Genomic DNA, 16,523 nt, shown 5'->3' on the forward strand with positions numbered 1-16,523 from the left:
CATATTAAAATTATATGATTATGATGGGATACTGGCATGGTTCGCATGTGAAATAAACTACAAGGACATTTAATCCCCTTCTCATAATCATTTGGCCATAGAGGCATTAATGTTATTGTATTTTACCCCCTTTTTTATTTTCCTCTTGTAAATTAATTAATAGCATTGGTGCATTGCATGAGGCCATTAAACACTACTCGCCATACACTGTCAAATGTCACATTTTATTCACAAATAACATATATCACATATATCATGTCGTTTTAGATAGTTAAGAAAAATTAACAGCAATTAGTTTACTCACAGTAAAATTCAATAAAGCCTATAAAAGGTGGCATTTACTTAGCCAATCACATTTATCACATTTTTTAAATTTATTATGAAGTCCTACGTTCAACGCGGTACGTAAAAAAAAGGTAAATATGCGCCACACTTCATCGTGTTTGACTAAATGTCGCCACCTCCCGGTTAGAAAGGGAGATTCAGCATTTGAAAGAATTTGAAATTGCGCATTTTTGCGCACAAGGCTTGCTGGCAAACCTTTCGAATGCATAAATAATATGCATGGGTTGCTGGGGTCTTACTTCAAAAAGCGTACGTCGGGATCACGTGACGATCGGGTCGGTGTCACCTGAGGGCACACCCACGTGCGGAAACAAACAGACACGCCCACTTCCCGACAACGGGAAGTCATCACCGTGCGGCCACTTCCTACTTCCGAGACACACTGAGTACTCCGGTGGTCCTATGCGGTCGCAGGCGTCTGTGCGCTTTTATTCACCTTTATGAATGATAATGGCTGCTATCGCGACACCTCAGGCCGCAGAACCCCCGGGGCTGGAGACCCAGCGGCGACAGATCGAGGCCCTTCTGCAGAACTACGAGCTCCGGGCCGGCGAGAGCTGGTAGGTGCTCGCCGTCCCCCCGACTGACACCCACACGGGGCGGCGTGAGGAGCGCCGCCGAGCCGCGTCCGCCGTCGGGGTGTGAGCCGCCGCTGGCGTTGCGAGGCGGCAGGAAACGACCGGCCGTCGGGTCCCGTCTTCGGCCGGGACGGTCCCGGGCTGCCGCTAGCCGGCGGCTAACTGGAAGGGGCTGTTGACGTTGAGTGGCTTCAAATTTACTGTCCGGCGAACGTCGCCCTTTCCTGGCTGCGTTTTTATGTCCAGCGCCTTTGTCCGGCATTTCACGACTGAATAAAAGCGTCGGGTCTCTGGCATTTTTCACGGCTGTCATTGGCTAGCATGACTGGTTGAGCTAGCTAAAGCTAACTCCGTCCCGACACCACGATGCATGGCGCTGGGAAAGGTAGTGGGCTCGGAGAGTATCCGGGCGCTTATTTTTTTCGAGTTTAAATGACTTTTTTTTTTTTTTTTTCCGATTCCTTTGCGTGTCTAGTTGAAGCCCGCCCGGGACAGCTTCAGACTTTCACTTTCCCAAAGGGGTTAACTTTCGTTTCGTGCACCAGAAAGCAGAGAATGCGGACTTGCAAGAACTTATGTTCATTAGATTTAGCTTATGTCAGTCAGGTGACGTCATCATGTTAAGTGCTACGGTCTTAAATAAATAATCGAGGTTTAGACGTGTTTTTTTGCTTCGTGTCGCCGCGTTAACTGGGCCGCACGGTGGCGGGATGGTAGTAGCCTAGTGGGTAACACACTTGCCTATGAACCAGAAGACTACAGAGTCACAGGTTCAAACCCCACTTAATACCATTGTGTCCCTGAGCAAGACACTTAACCCTAAGTTGCTCCAGGGGGACTGTCCCTGATAACTACTGATCCCCGTGCTCTCCTCCCGCTGTCCGAAGACGCTAGATGGGTTGGTGACACTCGAGTCAATTATAATCTTTAACAATTCAGAGTAGGACATTACAAAAAAGGATCTCTTTAAAAAATCACGTATTGGTTTTAATTCCAGTATGTATATATATATGAAACTTGTATATTTGTGTGTGTGTGTGTGTATATTTTATATATATTTGTATATTCTGTGTAGGTATTTGCTGGAACAGCGGTGGTTTGAGCAGTGGAGCGAGTATGTTAAAAGTGGAGATCAGAACTCCTCCTTATTCCCTGGTCCTATTGACAACTCTGAGCTCTTCGACGGTGAGGATTTGACGTAGATTCCGAACATTTAAGTAGTTTGCAATGAGCTTCTCAGACGCAGGGTTTCAGTGACTGATGTTAACGCCTGAACAATTTCCACAGAGCTGGAGTCCTGTCACCTGAAGGACTGTCTCGTGGAGAATGAGGACTTTACGTTGATCCCTGCAGAGGCGTGGCACAAGCTGCTGTCCTGGTACGGACAGGTGGGCGATCAGCCTGCACTGGAACGAAAGGTAGCGATCCTTATCACATCTGAGTCATCCCAACGTCTCAGCTTTCATTGCCAGATTGCTTGATTCATATTTTCAGAAATGTGGTGTCTAATTGAATGGGTTGAACAGGTTGTAGATCTTCCAAGCACACTGAAAGTGGAGGTCTACCCTGTGGAAGTTTTCCTCTGTCTTCATAGCAACATGGACAATGCTGTAACGGTGCAGTTCAGCCGCGTTGACACAATACGTAAGCATGTTTCATCAAATGCAAGATAATTGATGTTTTTCTAAAAGAGTTGCAAACATCCCTGTAATACCTGGCAACGCAGAGACCATCCAGAAAAGGATGAGGGCGGAGTTTGAGGTGCCCGACAACGCGGAGACGAGGCTGTGGATGAAGAGCTCAGACACCAGCTGCGAGCGGTTGCGGAACGTCCATGCGTCCGTCCTGGACTCCTGCCTCAGCTCCGGCATGGTGAGCCGCCGCCGCTGCTGCGAGCTCACCCGCTCGCCCGCACCCAAACCCCATTGTAGCCCAGACACACCTGTCTGCGGCGCTTTGTCCTGTCGTTGCGTGTGATGCAGAATGGATGAGCTGTAACATGCTCTGCTCTGCTGGAATTGCAGACGGTGATCATGGAGATGAGGAATGCGGATGGTACTTGGCCCAGTTCCAGACCCCAGATCATGTAAGTTGGACTTCATTGATTTGGTTGAACGCAAAGAAGAGGCAAACATTAAAAGGTTTTCATTACATATCCAGCAAAACTAGGTTTTCATCGTTAAAATTTACTGGCTGCAGGGTTGACTTTCACAGCACTGAAAATTGCATCCATCTTGGCGCCCTCTCACCAAGTTGTTATCGGTAGCAAGACGTCACACCTCTCTCTACCAGCGCAGTCCAGATACTGATGAATTTAAAGAACGCGTGGTTTCGGTTTTGTCTGTACTGTCTTCGTTTCTCAATCTTGACTTGTGCATTCAGGAGGAACTCCATGGAAGAGCAGGAGTCCTACAGAGGTCAGCCGGGAGTGTGTGGCCTCACCAACCTTGGCAACACGTGCTTCATGAACTCGGCGCTGCAGGTTGGTGGCTTCGTTTTATTAACTTTGTGTGCTGCCACATCGAAAACGGTTCCATGTTTGCTCGTCTTGTCAACAGTGTCTTAGTAACACGCCTCCCCTGACCGAGTACTTTCTTCAAAATGCCTACCTGGAGGAGCTCAACTTCTCCAACCCATTGGGCATGAAGGGGGAGATAGCTGAGGCCTACGCTGATGTTATAAAACAGATGTGGTCAGGAAGGCATTTCTCTGTGGTTCCCCGGGTCTTCAAGGTACATCTTTGCACGTTTTGAGCTATTTACAGTACACGCCAAAAGTTTGGACACACTTTCTCATTCAATGTGTGTGTTCTTTATTTTCTTTATTTTCTTTAATTTGGTAGATTCTCACTGAATGAATCAAAATTATGAATGAAAATGTGGAGTTATGTGCTGAGTTAAAACTGAAACATGTTTTATATTCTACTTACTTTGCTCTGATTACTGCTTTGCACACTCTTGAAGGAGTTCCCAGAGGTGTTTAGCACTTATTGTCATCTGGATTGGGTTCAGGTCCGGTGACTGTGGAGGTCAGGTCTCCACTTTTTGTTAAGTACATAACTCCACATGTGTTCATTCATAGTTTTGATGCCTTCAGTGAGAATCTACCAACATAAATGGTCATGAAAATGAAAACACATTGAATGAGATGGTGAGTCCAAACTTTTGGCCTGCACTGTGTTTGTGTGTGATCTCTCTCTCTCACACACACACATACACATATATATAATATATGAGATCTAAAACAAGCTGATTAGTTGTTTTACTATTGTTGAACAGACTAAGGTAGGCCACTTCGCCTCCCAGTTCCTGGGGTACCAGCAGCACGACTCTCAGGAGCTCCTCTCATTCCTGCTGGATGGCCTTCATGAGGACCTCAACCGGGTGAAGAACAAAGAATACATCGAGCTGAGGGATGCTGAAGGCAGGCCAGACCAGGTACCCGGGCCGGTCCTCCTGAACTTTGACCATAATTCTGCTCTAGTTTAAGAATGCTTGATGAGCCGTTGTTTCCTAGGAAGTAGCGGAGGAGGCGTGGCGTAACCATCGACGGCGGAATGACTCGGTGATAGTTGATACCTTCCATGGGTTGTTCAAGTCTACCCTGGTTTGCCCTGAGTGCCGTAAGGTTTCTGTGACCTTTGACCCCTTTTGCTACCTGAGTGTGCCCTTGCCGGTCAGTAAGGAGAGAGTGATGGAGGTCTTCTTTGTCTCTTTGGACCCTGTGGCCAAACCAATCCAGGTATAATCAGCAGGTACAGTCTGTTTCTGAAACTGCAAATTTTTTATCCGTCAGTGTTAATGTATGTGTTTCTTCTTTCTTCTAGCATCGGCTGGTGGTCCCCAAAGCTGGACGGGTTTTTGACTTGTGCGTCGCACTCTCACTTGCTACAGGTGTATCTGCTGATCAGGTGAGCTGTAGCCCTGACCAGATTTACTAAACATTACTGGTATACAACCATCAGCCATAACATTGGGACTGTTTGTATAAAATTGAGTAGGTCCAACTTTTAGCCCCCAAAACAGTTGACCGGGGGGCTTAGTAGCTGATCCTCTAAGTTCTTTTCTGGTTTGTGCTCCCTTTATTTTTGAAAATAGGGAAGTACATTTCAATGATACTTTTCATTTCCGAATTTTCTATTTTTACAAAGGCGTTGTTGTTGAGCAATACATCCACTAGATGGCAGCGTTTCACACTTATTATAGCCTTCCCGCTGCTAAGTTTAAAATGATTTACAATCAGTAGTGACAGGGAGAGTCCCCCTGGAGACACTCGGGGTTAAGAGTGTTGCCCAGGGGTTTTGAACCTGGGTCTTCTGGTCCACAGGTGAGTGTCTTACCCGTTATGCTACTACCACCCATAAATGTATATATTTTTTCACCTTTTAGATGATGGTGGCAGATGTGTTCAATCATCGCTTCTACAAAATTTACCACACAGATGAGTTCCTGAGCAGCATTCTGGACCGGGATGATATATTTGTGTAAGGTTCCCGTTTGGTCAGTTGACCAAACACTGTTAATCCCTTCGTTCCAACCTTTCTGTAATCTCTTCTTAACTTTTAGCACTCAGTGGCAAGAAAATGATGTCAAACTATGGGTAGATTAATTATTTGCATGTTCTGTAAATCAGCACAGCCTTCAGTGACCCCTATGTGCAAAAGTTAATCTTTTTTTCAGTTGTGTGTAATTATGTGTAATGGTGCATTACTCATTGTGTTGCCTTCCAGCTATGAGCTGAGTTGTGTCTCGGTGGAGGAGGATGGAGAGGAGGTGGTGCTGGCGGTCTACATGCGAGAGCACGGCCACTACAGGGACTACGGCCCGAGTAGCACAAGCAGCTACGGCACCTCGCTGTTCGGGCACCCGCTGCTCATGTCTGTGCGGCGCGAGCAGTGCACCCGTGACGGTCTCTACGACCTCTTCCTGCAGCGGCTGGCGTGAGTGTGGATTTTCTTTTCTTGCTTTGATAGTTATGGCCCTGCCCCTATGCTTTACACAGTATTCCCAAGTAGTTAGATTTAATAATCTGGCACCATGCAAACATCTGATGTGCAGGAGAGTAAAGGGAAAATGCAAATTAGAGTAGAGTATCACCGCATTACTTTTGCCTCTTATCCCTCCGTCCTCGTACATACATTTACAGCATTTACCAGACGCCCTTATACAGAGTGCCTTACAATCAGTAGTTACAGGGACAGCCCCCCCCCTGGAGACACTCAGGGTTAAGTGTCCTTCTCATGGACACAATGGTAGTAAGTGGGGTTTGAACCTGGATCTTCTGGTTCATGGGCGAGTGTGTTACCCACTAGGCCACTATCACCGTTACAATATGAAAAGGATACAAACTCCATTGACCCCACTTTTGGGGCTGCTTTATCCACTCTCTCCTGATTGTGAACAAATTTAAACAGATACCTGCTCACTCACCTACATGTGAGCAACTTGACCAATGTGGTGCTTCCCAAAGTAGTTTTTTCTGCTGGACCCCCATGCCACAGAAATAAAACAATCAGTGGCATATAAGAGAGCTTTATGACTCCTACATTAGCAAGTGTGTGTGTGTGTGTGTGTGTGTGTGATTTCATCTCACAGATTTGTTGCTTCTTCTTACACGTGGAGCAGCAGGAGTGGAAAAAGCTTATTGAAGTGCTCTGTTCTCTCTGCAGGCGTTACGTCCGACCGCTAGACCCTTCAGATGAAATGGAGGAGGAGGACGAAGTAGCTGAAGGTGGGGAGGATGAGGAGGAAGAGGAAGAGCTGTATAGGACACAAACAAATGGTGTGAGCGAAGGTAACTATTTGTGTGGAAGCAGAGATTAAAAAATGGTGTAAATTAAAGAGTGGAGGGGGAGTTTTCAGTTCTGGACGAGTAGCTGATAAAATGCATGGCACTTTGTCCCTTTAAGCAGAGGAGGAGTGTGAAACGTCCGGGCCCTCCAAGAGCGATGAGAACAGCAGGCATGAAGGCAGCAGATGTGACCAGGTACAGAACAACGGGCAGCAAGACGCCAGCGATGCGGAGGAGAGGGCCGAGGAGGAGGCTGGCAGCGACCCCGACCCCGAGAGGTGCAGCAGCTCGGAGGAGGGCCAGTCGGTCTGCAGCAGCGGCGACGCAAACACACAGGATCCTGCCGACGAAGAGACGGCAGACGGCCAGCGGGCCTCCGAGACGAAGGAGGAAGGAGATCAGAGCACGCAGCAAGAGGAGGACGATGAGCAGCTTGAGATGCCCGTCCGTGCAAAGCCATGCAAGCGCCCGGCAGCGAGGAAGTGTTGCCCGCTGAAGCGACGGAAAACTCTCTTCACCATCCAGGCAGTGAACGCCAACGGCACCACGGAGCGAGGGATGGGGGAGGATGGGAACGCCTTATCTTTCTGCTGTGAGTTTCCGAGGTTTCATGATTGCTATCAGTGAACTGCTGCCCCCTGTTGTAGACATGTGTACTGCAATGGGATTCCATACATGTCGCATCTTCGTCCCTCTTCTGCTGTTACATTTACATTTACGCCATTTATCAGACGCCCTTATCCAGAGCGACTTACAATTGGTATTTACAGGGACAGTCCCCCCCTGGAGCAACTTAGGGTTTAGTGTCTTGCTCAGGGACACAATGGTAGTAAGTGGGATTTGAACCTGGGTCTTCAGGTTCATAGGCGAGTGTGTTACTCACACTCCCCCGTGTGCCCCGGGCTGGGGACCGGCACCAAGAAATGCAGTCACCTGCATCCCCAGTGGCTAAGTTTATTCCACACATGCATGTTTAATCTAAATTAATTCCCAAATGGGAAATGTGCCTGATCACTGCAATAGTGGAGATTATAGCAATAGCATTTCCAAAAAAATGAAGACATCTGACATGACGTGATCTTTTCTGATTCCAGTCAGTTCCAGTCAACCAGCTCAGTCCTACGTGGCCATCGACTGGGATCCTGACATGAAGAAGAAATATTATAATGAGAATGAAGCTGAGGTAAACACACACACAGACGTTTGTGCGCATCGTTGTACAAACCTATGATCTTGTACATTTTATTATGTACGTTCCAGTGATTCTGATTCTTTAGTCCTTCTGTCTAGGATTTCATGTGTTTGATATTTCATGTTTCACAGAAATATGTGAAAGACCACAGCATGGAGGTCGTCTATCAGCAAACCACAGTGCAGTTACAGGAGTGCATTGAGCTCTTCACTACCGTGGAGACATTGGAGGAAGAGAACCCGTGGTAATGAACTTCAACTAAAGCATTAACGTTCTGTCTCTGATTCAACCTATAATGCAAACATTAGGACTGAGACAGGCTGTGCTGAGTGTGCATTTTGCATCCCATTTTCAATATTGTAGAATACTCTTCTCAATAATTGTAATCGACTCAATGTAGATTCATGGGAAACTGTAAATTGTATTTATTTAATCCTGCCTTTGACAGGTACTGCCCTGTGTGTAAGAAGCATCAGCTTGCCACCAAGAAGCTGGACCTGTGGTCCCTGCCGGAGGTTCTCATTATCCACCTCAAGCGCTTTTCCTACACCAAATACTCTAGAGAGAAGTTGGACACTATTGTGGACTTTCCTCTACGGTGTGCTGCTGCCCTTTCCTCTTCTGCTTCATAAAATGAACACACGTGGACAGGGGCTTACTTTTCGCTTTGTTTTATTATTATTTTTGGTGTCGCAGGAACCTGGACTTCTCCGACTACCTCCTGAAGAAGACTGGTGTGAATGGCGAGCCACCGAGTCGATATGACCTGATCGCTGTGTCCAACCACTACGGGGGTCTGAGAGATGGACACTGTAAGATTTTATAATGATTGGTTTCTAATCTTTCTTCAGTAATAGATGGATTTGTTCATTCATTTGTGGCCTGTCTCCTGCAGATACAAGTTATGCCCGGAACAAAGACAATGGCCAGTGGTATTACTTTGATGACAGCAAGGTGACCGATGCAAAAGAGGAACAAATAGTGGTAAGTTCAGAATTCCGGACACATTTGATGTTACACTAGTGCTGCTTTCCCGTTTTGTGCCCATTGTGGCTATTTGTCTGCTGCCAGACCAATGCTGCCTACCTCCTCTTCTACCACCGCCAAGACAAAATTCGCCATCCCACCCTCCCAAACCCCACAAACAGCTGCTTGACTTCTGGCCAGCCTGCTGACGACGTCATTTCCTCCAACCATGAGGGCTTGGCGGGCGCGGCCTCATGCGTCAGCATGGAAACCGACTGAAGCTGCCGCCACCAGGCTCACCGTTAGGTTGCTTTCAGGAGTTTTTTTGTTTTTTTTTCTAACTTTAACTCCCTACCTCTTTTTTTATGCATTAAATTTGAGGCAGAAGGCTAGAACCTCAGGCAGGTGTTGATTGTATCCAGAGGAGAAGGAAAAAGATGCCTTATGCAGGGTAACAGGGTGCAGCTTTGTCTGTGGTAAATGTTTGGACAGTCTGGGGTTAAAGTTCAGCTTAAAATGATCTTTTTTTTTTTTTTTTTTGTAACAATGCAGAGTTTCAGAGTTCCTCTATTCACACCTTCATATCAATGGTTCATACTTAACAGTGAATTCCAGCCAAATCCATTTAATATGTGAAATATAATTATATTGATGACAAGATTCATGCAGCTTTAAGAGTTGAACTGTTCTTCTACAGAAGGCCCATTTCCTGCTGAAAATATGCAATCTCATTGGCTAGTTTTGATAGGTTTGTACGTGTACAGTTGGACCAGTGGTAGGCAGTTTAAATGTAGTTTGTTTTTCTTTTGTTTTGTTTTAGCTGATTTACAGGGCTGGCAGGTCCAAGTTCAGAATTCATAAGCATGTCTCTATCGTCCTTAAGGAGGTTTTCAGAGATCTTCCATTGTTTCGTTGCGCTGTACAGTTTCATAGAATCTCTTTTGCAGGACACAGATCAATATTTTGGAACAAAATTTGTATTTTTAACTCTTTTAAGGGGAGTCATACACAGCATAATTTAAACATACACATTCTTTTTTTCTTAAATATTGTGCAATTTATATATAATACTGAGCAATGAAAATATTTCAGCCAAGTGCTTTCTGAATAGAGCTCTTATTGATTTTAAAGTGCATCTGTACAGTATTTTTGTATTGTAATAAATGTATTATCTTTGATCATCTGGATCAAATGCAGGGGAAGGGTGATTTTTCTTTTTTTTTCATTTTATTTCTTAATAGAAGACATATATTGATGTAAAGACTTTTTTGATAAATAAAATTGCAGGATTTTATATTTTGACCCTGAAACATTTTAACATTTAAGTAATTTGGGATTTATTTACTATATTTTTCCCCCTTGCTTTCTGTAGTAAAGAAATTGGTTTGGTTTGAGGCTTTGCTTCAGTGCACGATTCTGGTTAAAAATACCCAATCATTCAATAAAAAGACTAGGGGGTTATTTACAAACTGAAATAATCAATGAGCTGATAGAGCCGTACTTTTAACACTGAGAGAAACTGATTTCATTCGAGGTGTGGTTTTCATATGAAAGGTGGGGTGTGAACTGACTTCACACTCCTACAGTTCAGGAGTTTTATACCACTGAAGATGCAACATGTCTATTTTATAATGCATATTTAGTTCACACACACACCCCCCCCCCCCCCCCCCCCCCCCCCCCCCCAAACAGATTCTTCTTGTCTTGTCTGGTTTGTCTTCCATCAGTATAGACAGGGACCAGACTAGCGTCTGACTGATTCACTTTTATGCTGGAATTATAATTTATCCACATACCATCTCATATTTTTATTTTGCCAGTATGTTCTTCTGCAGTAGCTACTGACAAATCTATTCAAATGTTTTAAAAGGTATTAGGGTATTAGGGATTATCTATAAAATATGACTCAGGTGTAAATGTTTCAGAAGGTCTTTATTTTGAATAAAATTTTCAGCTAATTTATTATTTGAATTTCTCCTGATGTGTAGGAGGGTGTTTAGAAGCAGAGTTGGTCTTTATTTTCTCTCCAGTTTCAGTGATGGCACTGATGGACACAACCACTTCTGTTTAATACGGGTGTGATTATCTTTCATGCACTTTCGGTTCACACCGCGAACACAGGACACGGACCATCTCATGCGCATTAATACGTTTTTCTTTATTCTGACAAGGGACGCCTTTATTCCTTGTGCTGTACAAATATCTGTAAATAAATAAAATACTATTCCAAATGCTACTCCAGCATCTTATTTATTTGTAAGATTCTTCCTGAGAAAACACATGTGTGTTGAATGTCTACAGACTTTTTACAGGCATCTTGTTTAAAAAAAAAAAAAAAAATCAATAAAATTACCAAGAAGAGTGAATTTTTTTTTTTTGGCACAGAATTTAGAAAAAAATAATTTAGCAAGACCTTGGCACAAGAAATCCTTATAAGGCATCCAGTGTTTTCCTGCTGCAGCAGGACATCACAGTAGGAAAAAACAAAACAGCACGGATCCACATCAGAACATGGTGCGTTTCAGCTCTCGGCTGAAAATGCCTCTGAAGTTCAGGTCTCGTGACATCAAGTCCTCCTCGACGTTCTCTAGAGCCCACTTATGCTCGACCACCTCCAAGGCTTCCCATTCACTCTTTAAAAAAAATAATAAAATAATAAATACATTTCCACAAGTTAATATTTACACCAAAAGTAAAATGATATAGAACTTCAAGTTCTAAACTTTTGATCTTAAGACGCTGACACGACCATTGTGTTTGTTGTAGTGAGGACAGCTCTAATCTCGAGCTGTATTAGAAACAACCTAATAATACATGTTGCAGGTTAGAATGAAAATACAGGGAACCCCTGGTCAGGAATAAAATCTCTATTATTTCATACCTTAAAAGCTTTATTGGGATCCGGGGGCATAGCCATGGCGGCTCCTGTCATCTGGTCCTGCATGATTCTTGACTGATCAGCAGCTTTAACAAGAACAAATGAACCAAACATTCACCTCCTTAAACTAATCCATACAGCAATAGGCCTTGTGTGCCTTGGCAACCAATTTATATTATATATGTAGTTAATTTAACAACATCAACTCACCATTGTCCTGTCCAAGTATGAGACTGTACATGCTGCGTAGGCCAAACACATTTAGAAAATACCACGAAGCTGAGCTCACCCTGCATGCACAAACAAGACAAGACGTCCCTGACCATCACTGCATATTAAAAAAAAAAAATTATATTTGTTATGTGGTGTAAGTTACATCTGACTAACAAACAGAGGCCATTCTCTTCCAAAAATGACCTTTGCGGTTTCTTTTTTTTTTTTCCCTGGATACCTTCATGTCAGCCACTAATTAAAGCTTCCAAAACCCCAGACAGGAAGTCTCATGAGTCAGTTCCCTTAATTAGCAAACTGCCACCCCACACCAGAGGCTGATTAGAGAGCACAGAAATAGCTTTGGGCCAAAGCAAGAGGTTATTTTCCTTGATAACTAAATGCCAACACAGATACAAATATAAATGTATTCAAAGCCCAAGTGGCGCTGGTATTGTAGCGCGGCTACAAAAATGCGAGGACTCTACCAAGATGCATCGAGGGAGACCAGCTCAATTCCTCTCTGGAGCATGGGCTTAAACCTCAGTGTCAGTGGGAAGGGAACCTTGGCTGTCCGAGAGAAAATACAGACACACAAAGAAAATGAATGCACGTGATCAGAAGCAACCCAACTCCCCTGGACGGCAGGTTCTCACTTACTAATGACGAAGCCAGAAAACGCCCAGTTTATCCATCCACCAATCACAATCATGGGGAGCACATTGGTCAGATTTCCTTTCATCATATCCATCAACATGCTGGGGTCTTTTAAAAAAAAAAAAAAAAAAAGTGTGGATGTGAGGTTCTCATAGTAAATCAATAAACAAAGCAACAGTCGCAAATGCATTTCATGGCCAAAAGAAAAGAAACAAATTGGCATATTTAGACAATTTTTTTTTTCTGTTACATTTATTCGCAGACCTTGGAATCATTCAGAGGCGTCGCATCCAAACATCACCTGTGGAAATCCTTCCATAAAAACGCTAACAGTGGGGGCAGTGGTGGCCTTAAGGAAGCGGCCTAATAATCAGAAGGTTGCCAGTTCGAATCCCAATTTGCCAAGGTGCCACTGAGCAAAGCACCGTCCCCACACACTGCTCCCCGGTTGCCTGTCATGGCTGCCCATTGCTCACCAAGGGTGATGGGTTAAATGCAGAGGACACATTTCACTGTGCTCACCGTGTGCTGTGCATCACTTCACTTTATAACATGCCACGCCCGGAAATCAGCTGTAAGAGTCTGTGCAGCTGCTTATGCTGGGATGCAGGAACTGTTAGATAACGTGGAAGGGCAGGTTTGTGCACCATCTGTCAGTGCCTGAAGGTCTCAAATTTGACATTCTTGTGGGGATTGTCGCCGGGCACACTGGACAGATTCGTAAACTCACCGGTCATGGGGTTTTTAGGCACCACCTTTCTCTTGACTTTCTTGAAGAACCCAGTTTCTGCATTGTTGAAGTAGTGCTTCCTCATGGCGAAGGACTGGAAGAGAACGGCGTTGGGCTTTAACAGTAAAGCATCGTTAATAAACCATCCGGGACAGAACAGTTGAGAACAGCTCACCTGTTTGGGTAAGTACTTCCCATTCTCTCTCAGCACTCGGCTCCGCATTAACGCTTGGCTGAAACGGGGGAGACATGTTTAGAACTCCCACAGAACAGGTGTTCTGTCGGATTGTCCTGCCTTGTCAGAATTTCCTACCGCAGCATATTTTTTTATAGCGACTGTTCCTGCTAGCTGTACAAATGCGATGTGCAACTTGTTTACACAATAATTATACTAATATACTGTCCATAAACCACAAGTAGTATGTTGTGGTAGCTCAGAAACAGTTTGAATAATGATTATGACACTTTATTGTCCAAAAAAACACAGGTATGTTCTGATAGCGCAGAAACACACGTATTTGGTGCTGCACTCGCCGTCTTTTCCTTTAACTACTCCAACTAAAAACGTGCGATAGAAGCATGGGTTTTTTTATGGCGTGCGCATGCGCAGTTGCTTTTGGTAGGACGTTTCGATCAGCAGGACGAAACGATCCTACTAACGTTAGCCTCACCTGTCCGACACCTGCTGGAGATCCACCTTCTTGTCGTTGTGCATGAGCTGCGTGACATAATGGCGAACGACGCCGACGAAGAACGTGACGAAGACGATCGGCAGGACGACCCACACTCGAATGCTGGAGTCCAAGAGCAGCTCCGGTCCGGCCATTTTGCGCGGGGCCAAGAGCGGCGTCCGCTGCGACGAAACGGGGCGCCTTTAACTCCGGACGCAAGTGCGGGGTTGTCGCATGAGCACCCGTTCAAGCCCGCTACAGAACTACACCCGCAACTACTACTACAGACCCGAACTTTGCCGACTTCTTGCTCTGCGTCCGGTGCAATAGCGCCATCTGCTGGACCGGAATACACTCTGCTGTAGGAAGGAATTATTATTGTTGTTTTAAATTAACCGATATAGTTGTAATTGTTTTCTTGTTTTATGTTTTTTTTTTATGTTTGCGTTCACCTTATGTAGAACCACGAATCAGTACAGTTCTGCCGTACTTTGAAATACTGACGATACTTCCGCTTCCGCGCATATGTGTCCATGTGCGTGTGTGTGTGTGTGTGTGTGTGTGTTATTGTCGCCAAAAGGCGTCCTGCCTCTGTCGGGAGAGACCGCCGTGGCGGAACCTTGTCGCCGTCGCAGTCGCTGTCGCCGTCCTCGGGAGATGAGTGCCGACAAGGTCCTGCAGTACGAGACGTTCGTCGACGACGTGCTGAAACGCGACCTGCGGTAAGTCGGCGCGACTTCGCGACGCAGCCAGCGGGGATATTGTTCTGCTACGTTACTTTTCGTGTGTGTGTGTGTGTGTGTGTGTGTGTGTGTGTGTGTGTGTGTGTTTGTTCTCTCCCCCTTTCACGTTTTACAGGAGGGTGCTGGAGCAGAGAGATGCTGTTTATGAGAAGATCGCCCAGTATCTCCAGCTAAAGAACGTGATCCAGAGTCTTCAGGTGGGTCTTCTCTCGCATTTTAATCTCCTGTCCAGGGATTCGTTGCCAGTACAACAGTATACACAGTCCACAGTGTCTTGAAATACTGTTTTTCCACACAGATACACCCCCCCCCCCCCCCCCCCCCCCCCATAATGCGAACCCAATAAATATTATACTATACACACTGAAAATAAACCAAAGCACAAGCATGTGGGACGTTTTAAACAACAACAATTATTTCTTATTTATCCCAAAGTCACATACAGTATGTCTCAATGAGCTTTGACAGGCCCTACACTTGACCCATCTGCACACAAGGAAAAACTCCACAAAAACAAACTCTAGGGGAAAAAAGAAAGGAAGTCAGTCCAACGTGTGCAATAAAGTGCCAATTTGGAGTGCTACGTCAGAAGGTGTATTGTTTTTAACGGCCTTTTGGTGATGGTGGAGGAATTCGCTGTTGCAGGAATCCAGCAGCCAGGAGCTTAAGACGGAGGTCGACCTCGGCTGCAACTTTTATGTCCAGGCCCACGTGTAAGTCATGTGCCCGAAATGGCTATTCCGTGCTGTTGTGGAAACGTCAAACCTCGCCTTCGCGTTTTCAGGCCTGATGCGTCCCGAATATGTGTGGCTGTGGGGTACGGATTTTTTGTTGAGTTCACGCATTCAGAAGCCCTGAGATTTATCGAGAAGAAGACTCACCAGCTGACGGCGTAAGTAACGCACGGCCCTTTCATATTTTCATTAAAAAAAAAAAAAAATCATAACATATTTTCTTAATTAGTGTAACATCTTATCATCTTGCACCTAATGCTGACTTGCATTCCCGAAAATGATTGCCTGGGTGTTGTTGCTTCTTTTCCTGACAGTTATACAGAAACTCTCACCAAAGATTCTGCAAAAATCAAGGCCAACATTCGCATGGTGCTGGAGGTTAGTGTGTGTGTGTGTGTGTGTGTGTATGTGTTTTTGTCTCTTTTGTGTAAATCATTGTAGGAAAGGGATCTTATGGAAGTGCAAATTATTTCCAGGGCCTGCGAGAACTGCAAGGCCTCGACGATCTCCCTGAATCGAGGAGAAGAGATGCGCTATAGATCGTCTCACTTCTTCTCTCCACGCCTTGTTTGTAACCTTTTGTGTAACTGTATTGATTGATTTTTTTTTTCTTGTAAACAGGTTTTACTGTTTGCTGCAGTAGAATGAAATAAAATCTTATATTGAAAATGGACACATGAAGAGACACTTTTAAAATAAAGGCAATGCCTTTCAAAGTGGCAAAATATTCGCTCTGTGTGCATCACCACAGTCATGCACATATTTCATCACCACCTGTGAGTGTAATAACTCATAATGCAGAGCCAAATGAATCATGGGTTACACACACACACACATACACTCACGCAAGTGCATGAATCAAAAAACGAGATTTTCTTTTGTATTCTAGTTTAAAGCAATGATCACGTACACGTCCGTTTCATGCCATTACGTTTCAATTCTGCCCCCTTAGAATGGACCTGAAGCACAAAAATATTGTTACCCCCCCCCCCTTCAACAGCGCTTCTGACTGATGTAGCGGTCGCCATG

The 16,523-nt window shown here is 44.9% G+C and overlaps 3 protein-coding genes across 7 annotated transcripts; 2 read left to right on the forward strand and 1 right to left on the reverse strand.

Moving 5' to 3' along the window:
- Nucleotides 1-689: 689 nt before the first annotated feature.
- usp11 (ubiquitin specific peptidase 11) lies at nucleotides 690-11,107 on the forward strand. 4 transcript variants are annotated; one of them, XM_028993509.1, is made up of 21 exons: nucleotides 690-905; nucleotides 1,999-2,108; nucleotides 2,211-2,341; nucleotides 2,450-2,567; nucleotides 2,650-2,795; nucleotides 2,948-3,009; nucleotides 3,306-3,405; nucleotides 3,482-3,655; nucleotides 4,202-4,360; nucleotides 4,440-4,664; nucleotides 4,750-4,833; nucleotides 5,312-5,406; nucleotides 5,653-5,862; nucleotides 6,592-6,716; nucleotides 6,832-7,305; nucleotides 7,808-7,896; nucleotides 8,037-8,149; nucleotides 8,354-8,503; nucleotides 8,602-8,717; nucleotides 8,801-8,889; nucleotides 8,977-11,107. In XM_028993509.1, exons 1-21 carry the CDS (start codon nucleotides 790-792, stop codon nucleotides 9,148-9,150), a joined length of 3,060 nt encoding a protein of 1,019 aa, XP_028849342.1. In that variant the 5' UTR covers nucleotides 690-789; the 3' UTR covers nucleotides 9,151-11,107. The 4 variants fall into 4 exon arrangements, with proteins under 4 accessions (XP_028849342.1, XP_028849343.1, XP_028849344.1 ...); XM_028993510.1 differs by having other exon boundaries at nucleotides 6,835-7,305; XM_028993511.1 differs by having other exon boundaries at nucleotides 8,801-9,117.
- LOC114798097 (ER membrane protein complex subunit 3) lies at nucleotides 11,103-14,328 on the reverse strand. The gene is made up of 8 exons (XM_028993513.1): nucleotides 14,018-14,328; nucleotides 13,522-13,579; nucleotides 13,347-13,440; nucleotides 12,620-12,724; nucleotides 12,448-12,529; nucleotides 11,960-12,039; nucleotides 11,753-11,835; nucleotides 11,103-11,504 (listed from the first exon to the last, which is right to left on the reverse strand). The coding sequence occupies exons 1-8, from the start codon at nucleotides 14,170-14,172 to the stop codon at nucleotides 11,376-11,378; spliced, it is 786 nt and encodes a 261-aa protein (XP_028849346.1). The 5' UTR covers nucleotides 14,173-14,328; the 3' UTR covers nucleotides 11,103-11,375.
- Nucleotides 13,974-16,167, forward strand: uxt (ubiquitously-expressed, prefoldin-like chaperone). 2 transcript variants are annotated; one of them, XM_028993515.1, is made up of 7 exons: nucleotides 13,974-14,378; nucleotides 14,598-14,739; nucleotides 14,876-14,957; nucleotides 15,406-15,473; nucleotides 15,545-15,652; nucleotides 15,809-15,872; nucleotides 15,971-16,167. In XM_028993515.1, exons 2-7 carry the CDS (start codon nucleotides 14,675-14,677, stop codon nucleotides 16,031-16,033), a joined length of 450 nt encoding a protein of 149 aa, XP_028849348.1. In that variant the 5' UTR covers nucleotides 13,974-14,378; nucleotides 14,598-14,674; the 3' UTR covers nucleotides 16,034-16,167. The 2 variants fall into 2 exon arrangements, with proteins under 2 accessions (XP_028849348.1, XP_028849347.1); XM_028993514.1 differs by lacking the exon at nucleotides 13,974-14,378 and having other exon boundaries at nucleotides 14,551-14,739.
- The last annotated feature ends 356 nt before the right edge of the window (nucleotides 16,168-16,523 follow it).

The sequence above is a fragment of the Denticeps clupeoides genome, chromosome 10 (genome assembly GCF_900700375.1).
Source record: "Denticeps clupeoides chromosome 10, fDenClu1.1, whole genome shotgun sequence".
NCBI lineage: Eukaryota > Metazoa > Chordata > Actinopteri > Clupeiformes > Denticipitidae > Denticeps > Denticeps clupeoides.

Excerpts from the sequence above, each read along its gene's own strand:
- usp11 (XM_028993509.1), top strand. The coding sequence starts at position 790 with ATGATAATGGCTGCTATCGCGACACCTCAGGCCGCAGAACCCCCGGGG. Across the intron at positions 5,407-5,652 it reads GACCGGGATGATATATTTGT|CTATGAGCTGAGTTGTGTCT; the intron begins GTAAGGTTCCCG and ends GTTGCCTTCCAG. Across the intron at positions 8,718-8,800 it reads GGGTCTGAGAGATGGACACT|ATACAAGTTATGCCCGGAAC; the intron begins GTAAGATTTTAT and ends TGTCTCCTGCAG.
- LOC114798097 (XM_028993513.1), bottom strand. The coding sequence starts at position 14,172 with ATGGCCGGACCGGAGCTGCTCTTGGACTCCAGCATTCGAGTGTGGGTC. Across the intron at positions 13,441-13,521 it reads GGAAGTACTTACCCAAACAG|TCCTTCGCCATGAGGAAGCA; the intron begins GTGAGCTGTTCT and ends GTTCTCTTCCAG. Across the intron at positions 12,725-13,346 it reads GCCTAAAAACCCCATGACCG|ACCCCAGCATGTTGATGGAT; the intron begins GTGAGTTTACGA and ends TTTTTTTAAAAG.
- uxt (XM_028993515.1), top strand. The coding sequence starts at position 14,675 with ATGAGTGCCGACAAGGTCCTGCAGTACGAGACGTTCGTCGACGACGTG. Across the intron at positions 14,740-14,875 it reads GTGCTGAAACGCGACCTGCG|GAGGGTGCTGGAGCAGAGAG; the intron begins GTAAGTCGGCGC and ends CACGTTTTACAG. Across the intron at positions 14,958-15,405 it reads ACGTGATCCAGAGTCTTCAG|GAATCCAGCAGCCAGGAGCT; the intron begins GTGGGTCTTCTC and ends TCGCTGTTGCAG.